The 10,301-nt window shown below is 35.9% G+C and overlaps 1 protein-coding gene across 2 annotated transcripts in view; it reads right to left on the bottom strand.

Annotated features, from left to right (window-relative positions):
• LOC107730867 (isoprenoid synthase domain-containing protein-like) overlaps positions 1-10,301 on the bottom strand; it is a 43,138-nt gene that overhangs the window by 20,676 nt on the left and 12,161 nt on the right. The window contains exons 4-10 of one of the 2 annotated variants that reach the window (XM_016541826.1): positions 8,297-8,401; positions 7,612-7,657; positions 6,834-6,922; positions 4,907-4,987; positions 4,089-4,181; positions 1,878-2,009; positions 309-378 (exon numbers count right to left, since the gene is read on the bottom strand). In XM_016541826.1, the coding sequence (XP_016397312.1) occupies positions 376-378; positions 1,878-2,009; positions 4,089-4,181; positions 4,907-4,987; positions 6,834-6,922; positions 7,612-7,657; positions 8,297-8,401 (549 nt within the window). In that variant the 3' untranslated portion in view covers positions 309-375. Of the gene's footprint in view, positions 1-308; positions 379-1,877; positions 2,010-4,088; positions 4,182-4,906; positions 4,988-6,833; positions 6,923-7,611; positions 7,658-8,296; positions 8,402-10,301 lie in introns of those variants that run through there. The other variant, XM_016541825.1, reaches the window with a different exon arrangement.

The following is a 10,301-nucleotide window of genomic DNA, read 5'->3' on the forward strand; positions in this document are numbered from 1 at the left end:
TCCATCCACCCACCCATCCATCCATCCATCCATCCATCCATCCATCTAGTTTATTCATGTCATTACTTCATAACATTTACAGTACAAAGCTGCTGTGTGGCTGTTAGCGTCATGCTTGCCTCAGTCTGGACTTAATAAGGAAAACTTTGCATATTACAAACATACTGTGAAAAGACTGAAATTATTTGTTTAAAAAGGCCTGTCATTGTTTACACACAATGAATCACGCAAACATCTCTTCACTATCTACGTGGAGGGCGATTAGTGAGAAATACTTAAACAACCTGGAGGTCCATAACATGGGAGGTTCGGTCTCAAGCTTCACTGAAATGTGTTGAAAGACTGAAGTCAAATCCTGTCCTAAAAAGTCATCTGTCACTGAACAAATGGAACACAGGTATGTTAAGTTCTTGAAGCAGATTTAAGACAAAGCAAAAAAAGTTCTTAATAAAAAAACAATTTTTTTTTTAATGAAGACTGAATGTGTATTTATGAGAAGATGTTTACCAATCCTTATCAAATGCCAGTGTTCTCAAAACAACAAACCCTCCACAAGTTAAGTGCTCCACATCTACAAACATCTGGCAAGGAAAAACAAGCCCAAAGATTCTAATCAAACAATCCTGCAAGACTACAGCGACAAAATCGCCCACAAGTCATCGTGAACTACCCTTAACTACACCATCTTTAGTGCAGACAAAAGAAATTACCATTTCTGATGGTATACATGTCAAAGTACAGTTTTTTAATACAATATTTTCTACAAGCATCGATTTTAAAATCCATTTTACAAATCGTCGGGCAATTTTTATTATGAAACCTATTTATATTATCTATTTTAACAGTCATATCGTGCATTTATTTGAATATAATATTTGTATTCCTCCCTGCAGTCCATTTACAATGTGAGCAAAAAGCACACTCTCTTTAACCTTTAGAATTTAACTATTTATTTTAACTATTTATGCCTTTAAGAAACATAACTTTACATGTGAAATGAGCAACAGTGCTTTACCTTAGGTGAAATTCAGATCAAACGTATGACCAAAATCAGTATTTACTGTATTTTTCATAATGAATCAAGCTCTTCATCTTAAAAGATCAAGGAAAACTAAATTGCTTGTGATTTAAGCCTTTTAAAGTTTCCCAATGGTGATCATCAAAACCTGATTTTGACTCCATGAATGATGCCAGTGGAATAAATTTGGTATAGTATTAGGCAATGGAAAGTCTATATATTTAACCGCTGGCTCATCCAAAAAGCAGAAAACGTCTGACGGTTTCACCGACGGTTGCACTGCATCTCAAAAACGATCTGGATAAAATACCAAATTAGGAGGCATGACCTCTAATTGAAAAAACCTTATATCACATTCTGCATGAAGGTAGTTGGACGGGTCAGAATTCACAAAGCGAGTCTTGGCAGCTATTTTGTGAAGCATGAATAAGCGCATCTGGGAGGAATGATCCTCATTATTACGGGACCTATGAGCGTGATCTATGCATGGTCTTTATCTGCACTTCCACTATCTCACAAAAATAAGCATTTAATCACGACAAACATATTACAGTCACTTCCCTCTGCTGTCTGAGCATTTTTAATGGGGGCCGCAGCCAGACAGGGCAAATTCACACATCACTCTCCATGATTTTTCCCCCCAGAACCACAATGACTAATATATATAGTGAAGATTTTTAATTAATTCTCAGTAGGACACATGTTTTAGACCTCCTGACCAAGCAATGAGATAAGGTTCCTCTTGGATTTTCCTAGACCTTTTATCCAGGCCAGATCAGGCTCAGATAAAGCTTGTAAACAAAGCTTGAGGTGAACTATCTCTTTAACACATATAATGATATCTCACTGAGAAAATTACCTTGGTGTGTTCAATCTGAATTCCATAGAGCAGAACATTTCCCTGTATGACTTCAGAGGCCAGACTCCTGAAGGCTGTTAACTCGTCTGTCTTTTGGCTGTCGACGGACTGCTTTGTCATGTTCAGCTGTACCTGTCAACAAAATAATAAATAAAATTTAAAAAAAAAACATCTCCACTTATCTATAGCAGGGTTTCACAAACTGAGGGAACAGCACGGAGTTCATAAGTTTATGAAAAGCATAATGATGACAAAAGTAAAATTAAATAAATCTATAAAACGTAGATTCAATATTTTATGTTTACTGGCATCTCATTTTACCAGTAACTGACAATAGAGAAATGTGAACATGCCAATGTGCGGTTTAATTATTAAAATATTAACTTTAAATCTAAACTTAAACAAATAATAAAAAATAAAATAAAATAACTAAAAAAAAAGATGCTTTTTGTTTTTGTTTACCTGCATCTCATGTATCCATTAACTGACAGAGAAATGTGAACGCGTTGTTAAATTATTGAAATAATAACTTAAAATATAAACTGAAATAAATAATTTAAAAAATAAATCAAATACTTAATAAAAAGATGAAATACAGTATTTTGTTTACCTGCAACTTAAAAACTAAACTTAAATAATTATATAAAAAAACACTGCCAAAATAAAAATGGCAAATTCCTGATCAACAGGAATTAATAAACACTAAAATACTTATCCAATCATCAGCAGTGACTCCATCCATCCACATAAGAATTGATAATATCATAATAACCTGCACTTATTTCAATTAAACATTCCCTATTCTTAAAAAACACTTAGAATATACAGTTGAATACACTATATAGCTGTGGGACAGGCCTATTAATTTTTAAGTACTCTTTTTAACAAACACTCAGCGTTCTCTGTGTGTTTGGACAGGTTGAGCTCTTATGCAAAACGTTAAGAACTAGCTCTTAGCAAAATGTTTCCATTGCAACTGACCCAGCATTCACCGATCCATTAAATTAATGCAATTTCTTTTTCCGTTCACTTACATCACCATTTCAGGAAGACGTGGCTTGTATGCATCCGTACCAAATAAAACAGGCTGTGCTCATTTTGCAAACTGCTTGAAGAAAAACATATTTCTAACAGAGGTCATACATCAGTATAAATGGGGGAAATGCTGTTTACTCTGACTCTAATAGTTTTTTTCGTAGTTTCATAACAAAGTATCAAAGTACAAAAAAGGTAACTGAAAGACCGACAGGAAATGTAAAAGAGTCTTAAGTGGATCCAAATGTAATGTAAACGTAAAGAAAGTCAAGCAAACCTCTGAACAGCTCTTTATAAAATAATCTTGAAGCACTGCTTGAGGTTTTACTCGCAATCACACGCTCTCACAGCCACACAGTGTTATCATGACATCTGTGGTGGTGATAAGAACAAAGCATCTGGTTAATCCAAACAACGAGTGAAAACATAATGATGGAGAGTAGAGGTTATCTAACAGCCCTTCGGAGGGAATGTTAAAGGAAGCACATATGGATTCTGGGAAGGCTGGATTCCCACACTAGGGTGTGGATCTCTGGATTCAGACATCAAAACTGCAGGAGCAGATTTTATGCTTTCGAAACACATTTAAGAAATGCATCAAGGTGAGAGCGATGACATTCCCAGAGATTAAGACTAAGATGTTTTGAGGTACAAATGCTGGACAAGAACCAGGAAACCAAACATCAAGGGTTTTTCCAACTGCCAACACCGCAAACAAGCAAATGTACTTGAAAAAAAAGTTGCTCTTATTGATTTTACTCATTAGAAATTTGCCCTCAAGTGTTTGGACTGGACAAGATCATATTTTAGTGTAATATTATTCCCAGCTACATCTGCATTAAGAATTGTCAATTTATTAAAACATTGGGTTATTTCCCAATAATTTTCTTCAACATTTACAATCGACATTATGCCACAAATACTATCAGTAAGTTTTAGCACTTCTGTGATCTGATGCATATCATGTGTTTCTATGTCACAATGATGGAAACAAAATGAGTTTAGGTTAGACTCTCTCCTTTCACAATCAAATTTTCTCAAACATTTCTGTGTGTTCACACTGAATGCTATGTTTGGCACTATAGAAACAACCTAAGGTTAAAGTAACTTCAAGGAACACATATATAAAATCTTTTAAACTAAACACTGAAAATATTACGATGTGTGGAAACTTACCCATACAATAACTACTGGGTATAAACGAGCGTGGTCAGTGTCCTCAAAATGTTTCACCATTTCCAGGACCCCCAAAAAGTTTGATCCAGTCATCTAAAAAAAAGACATTAATGTCACACCAAACTAATGAGGGGGCAAAATTTTCTAAATTATGGCTGTATATCCTACTGAGAACAAGTATTAAAAGACTTATCCAGACTAAATAGAACCTCTTATGGGGATTTATTAGAAATATTTTAACGTTACATTTTTACAACAAACAAAAAAATCAGCATATCAGAACGATTTCTGAAGGATCATGTGACACTGAAGATTGGAGTAATGGTTGCTGAAAATTCAGCTTTGCCATTACAGGAATAAAATTACATTTTAAAATATATTATAAAACCGCTTTTTTAAATTAGAATAATATTTCACAATATTACTGTTTGTACTGTATTTTTGGTCAAATAAACATAGCCTTGGTGAGTATAAGACACTTCTTTCAAAAGACCCCAAACTTTTGAACGGTAGTGTGAAAACCAGAATGAATCCAGATGAAATTTTGTTTTTGCAAAAAAGCCATTTGGCTATTAGTTAACACTATCCAATAGACTAGACTGACTCATTAATGTCAGCAAAAAAGTAAAGGTGTTTCAGAGTGAGATCAAGTTATTAAATTTTGATTAAATATTACAAAGACAACTTGTTTTTTCTTTTAAATAAAATGACAGGCGAGTCATTCACAATAAGACCAGGAACATGCATTAAAAAGTCAAATCTGATTTATGCTGGCTTCAACATGGAATTACTTGTGTATGCATGTATCGTTGACATACAGATAAGTGAATGAAGTTTCGCATTTTGGACAGGTACTCCGCATTACTCTCCTTTGCACATGGAATGACGTCTGTCTCCATCTGAGAAAAGAGCCCAAATTCAATAAAACAAGCAACCTCACATCACGGCAGACAAATTGTATTTATTAAGATCTAATGATTCATCCCTTTTCATGAAAAGCAACACAACCACAGATGCTCTGCATATGAAATTATATTATAGCCCTCATATCAAATCATATCCTGTCCCTGGCCTTGTCGAATATCTTGTACAGAGATGAAATAAACAGAAGTGTTTGGCACGGACTCGACCTTGACGAGAAAACTGGAAATATGAAATGGTTATTGGAAACACATGCAAGGACTTATTCACTCTTGAAAGATAACCAACCACGGCTTTAGACGAAAACCAGCTCGCTCCGAGCTGCGGATTTACAAGATCATTTTGACATCTGAACCAGGTTGGGCTGTTGAGCCTACAAGAGATGCAGTTCACAGGAATTTTTGAATGGTGGCGAAGCAAGAATAAGTGCTTCAAAATGACCAAAACCAAAAAACAAGCCACACACTTGGTCCTGATTAGACGTTACGGGTCACACAAAAATTCTGGTAATGCATTAATTTCCACAGATTTACAAACAAACGATCTTTCTGATCATTCTTAGGGATTTGTAAACTATTCAAAAACAGAAATGTGTTTTTACTGGGCAAGGAGTTCAATTGTAACCGCAGTTACGTGTTGGGAATCATGTCGGCTCATGTTGTGGCTTAATCCGAGGTTGACGTAGGAATACATTACAGTCAAGAGTTATGCAGTATCACTGAAATGCCAGGATTACATGTAGTCAATGGAATTTTATAGTCTCCGATGGAACTAAAGTGGGTTTTTTTTCGTGTGAGATTTACTTATGTAGTTTAAAATTATATATACACTACCTACATGCTCTCGGTACTAAATTATCTTGAAATCCCACAGCTGAGGAATGTGAATATCGCTCTCAGTCATACACGAAATGCCACGTTTGAGATCCGCACCTTATGGCGCATGGGTTTGGACTCTAATCCTCCATTTCCAAGCAAAAAGTGTTTGCCCCTAGTGAACTTGAGCCTTTGATGAAAGTAGACGGCAACCCATTCCAGTTCTTATCTGCAGCATACATGGGTGTAATTATTACATCTCGCTAAAAGGATCATCTTATCACTCTCTGTTGTCCTTTATAACCAAAAAACGTACCCAGAGCCAATCGTACCACCTGCATGCCTGGAATGGTCCCAACTTTGAGTTTCCCTTCGCTGTAATGGAGACACTGTAATGGGGATTAGATTTACAAATGGCACTGGGACAAATTTGATTCCTCATTCTTTCATCTCCCTCGAGTCGGCTCGGGAGAACTGACCCCAGCCGGCACCTGGGGGAGCGGCAACGTCTGGAACCAATCAGCCGTACGGTACGCTGGGTGCTCTCATGTTTGCAACATTATCAAGAGAAGGACAGAACTTGGAAGAACTTGGAACAGCTACAAAGGAGGATGGGCTTCCATTGCATGGAGTCTAAATAAAACACGTCATATTTCCTTTTTGTCAGTGCACTGGAAGATGGATCTCCTACAGCAAGAGCTACAACGTGAAGACATGATTCGAGCTGGATCGGCTCCAAAAATCAGTGTGGAATAAATGGGAAGGTGGTCACACTTGTACAAGACACCTTATCCATGTCAGCAAGTACATCCATTGGTACGGCTAAGTTATCGTTCTCACCATCTGTTAGTCCTCATACAGTTGCAGGACAGGTGAAAGCTTGGTTGTTGGAGGGGGTGAGTAAGAAATTGGGGTAAAGGGAGTTGAGATGGAGACAGACAGCAACATATTCCTAAGCAAAGGCTATTTTAACTAAACTGTAAGATGAGTGATGTCATCTTTAACATACCATGTTCAGATTTTTCTGAAGCGTTTTAGCCAACTCAGTGGCTTCTGCTTCAGCTCCTGCTATGATACATGCTGACATCGAAAGGGTCTCTGAAGTGAAAATGACAATATTTAACCTTAGTTATTAGTACATTTAACCTAAGTCACTGCAATTTAACCCTGTTTGTAAACCAGTTTTGGAGAAGCAACTCTTAAGAGCGTGTAAAATTAAAAATTAAAAAATATATAAAATAAAATAAAAAATAAAATAAAATAAAAATCCTGTGTGATCTTTCATGCGTAAATTCCTCAAGGAACAAGGTAAATGAGTGCATGGAAACTTTACTAAAATCACGCGCACATACAACTGAACCACCACACATTTATGGTAAAATGGAAGGTTTTGACCAATTCTTCGATTTCTTTCCAAACCAGAGAACTGGCCCTTTGCTGGGTCAACTCATACCTTACAGGTCATAATAAGTCATTTTTATAATTTCTCTTAAAAAGATTGTTTGTATATAAAAAGACAACATGTAGACATTTTGAAATGGCAGTTAGCCTTTGTGGTTCACAATCTCTCTTTGTATATTTACATACACGTTACTAACAGTTTGGTTTTGCCCAATGATCTGACTGTGGAAAACTGTCTATTTTGACTTGCCCAGATAAAATGTATAATCAAACAACATCAAGTCTGCAATAACAACAGTGAATGGCAATACTGTATTCCCAGCAATGACTCAAATCAGCGGCCTGCGAAATATTTATTTCTTTACTGCACAACTTAAACACAATACCTTTAATAATAGCCTCCGCAGCTGCTAGATCTCGCTTGTATGTTACCTACAAAAGGAAAACAAGGGCTATAAAACATCACATTAAAGGACAGTGCAAAAATGACAGCTTGTGCTCAAAGGAAATGTGCCATATATGACTGAATATTAGTTTTAGTGGTTGTACACAGTTAGGAGTGATTTACTGTTTGTTGCAATATACATACACATACAGTGGGGCCCAAAAGTCTGAGACCACTAGTAAATATACTTCTGTTGTACATTTTCCTGATTCAATACAAACCTTTCCTTTACAGCAGATTATCAGTATTACAAGTAAAAAAAAAAAAAAAAACTGACATGAATTTCTCACATTTTGCTTAGTCAAATTTAAGACACATAAACATTTATGTGAATATATCTGAAACAATATCTGAAAGCTGGTTTATCTTGGACAAAAACACCGTAATATATTGTAGAGAAAAAGGTGCATTTCCAAATTTATCTGGATTAATGTGGACTTAGAATTTGTCACCTAGAAATTCTAGATCTAGACATCTAGAACCTCATTTCAAATCTCAAATGTTTTTCCAGGTTTAAAAAATATTAACTGAGATGTTTTCAATGTGCTCTCAGACTTCTGGACCCACTATGTATGGCATAAATCCTATACGCATGACAACAATAAGTCAAACCTTTTGTTCCTTACTTTCCACAAAGTCGGTGGTCCTTCTATGAGCTTTGCATTCACGCCACAGTACTGCAGGGCCAAGTGTAGGCACTCGGAGCCAAACTCAAAGTCAAGTTCACTGCACTGCAAAGGAGAAATCAGGACAAAAACCAGAACAAAATGAAACAAGAAGCTCCAGTTTGATAAATGCTGAAGAAGTAAATCAGAACCATACAAACCTCTAGTCAAACACCTGTGTAGGAACTAACTTTTGAGGTCATGAAGGACTGTTTCTTATTGAAACAAGCATCTGGGCATGGGATTTTTGTAAAAAATGTCTCTGATTCTGGTAACACATTGAAAAAGCTGAATAGAGCTCTTGCAGTTAATCGCTCTAAGACAGCGGTTGGATTACACAACCTAAATCATGCCACCCGAGACGTTACGAGGGCAATATCTAAAGCAATATTTCATCCCGGGTGGAGAGGAGAGCTTCACTTACATGGCGCTGTGATTTCAAGGCAAATTAAAGGAGAAAGTCCTGCAATCATTTAACCTTTGGCATACCCCCTCCCCCCCTTTTCATCAACGCACAGCCAGACTCTCACAGGGTTGGATGTCTCTTCTTTTGTGAAGCTCAAGCTCTCTGAGACTCAATGGGATGGCATGCTGAAAATTGCATCAGTCATTTCGAGGCTACCACAGAGAGGGTTATGACACATGGCCGTCGGCTACATCTAAAAACCCTCACCTGAAATAACCCCCATTGTAAAAAGCGTCAAATGTGCTGAATGCTACATAAAAAAGAAGTATGGACTGCCTTATGTCACGTGATGGCAAGAGTCTCATAGAAAATTGGGTTCAAAAAGCAAGGAGAAGCATATAAATCTTTTTGCAGACCCTTCACTGTTGGGGTTGGAGAAGAAAAGCCCCAGAAGAGCCGCAGTGTCAGGTAACACTCATGCGGGCTTGATATTACCCATTCTTCAGATTGCCTCATCCTCTGTATTTCTTCATGTCATGGTTTTATCTTTATTTAGAATTAATTGAGAACAGACAGTTGTGACTTGACACAGAAAACTCACGCTAATGTTCGATATCGCAGCCAAAAGCAACAAGACTGTGAAATCAAAGATTTCCAGAAGCAAAAAATTCGGCACCCAAAAAATTCTCCTCTCAGCAGCCCTATAAATCTCAATGCTTCTTTTTAACACTTCTATCTGTTACTGTTATCGAAAGTTTGACTAAAGGCTTAATCAGATCCAAAGATCACATTCCTACAGCAATAAATGACGTTAAAAAAAAAAGGATGAAATACACTACACTCCACCTCATTTAGAAACTTTGTTAGTCTGAATGAGAAAGCAGCATTTCTGTGAAAGCATTGTTTGAGTTGATCTTGAGAAGAAATACTGGAATCAAACTGCGATCTTGCAGTCAGCTATGTAACCTAGGCCAGACTAAACAATTATGATTTATTATTTTGACACACAACTAACTACCATGGGAATAATAATAAAAGTCACAGTGCCTTAGAGCAGAAGAACATGTGGGTTTATGCAAATCTCAGGGACAATGAACAAAAGAGGCAAGCTGGTCCAAGATTTGAACACTGAGAATTTCTTTGTTTGATTTGATAAAAACGTATACAACAGAAATTAAGATAGAAGAAACCCATAGAAAATTAGTTTAAAAAGCAAATGTACAAATATAATATAAACAACAAAATAATAAATACATAAAAATATTTATATAAATATATATTTTAAAATATTTATTTTACAAAAATTTATTTTAAATATATAGATGGAATAAAGATACAAATATTTAGATCGAATAATTGGTTACAAGGGCAATGTCAGTGCATAAATCTAATAATAATAAATAACATACATAAATATTATATAAATACTTCTATATATACATATTAGGGCTGTCAAAATAGCTGAAAAACTAAATTCGAATTTTTTACTTAAATATTATCAAAATTCTAATTATATTCAAATTTAAAATGCATAATTTCAGTTAGGGTGAAGAAACGCTT

This window comes from Sinocyclocheilus rhinocerous, unplaced genomic scaffold (assembly GCF_001515625.1).
Source record: "Sinocyclocheilus rhinocerous isolate Xijiao unplaced genomic scaffold, SAMN03320098_v1.1 scaffold938, whole genome shotgun sequence".
In the NCBI taxonomy this organism is placed as follows: Eukaryota; Metazoa; Chordata; class Actinopteri; order Cypriniformes; family Cyprinidae; genus Sinocyclocheilus; species Sinocyclocheilus rhinocerous.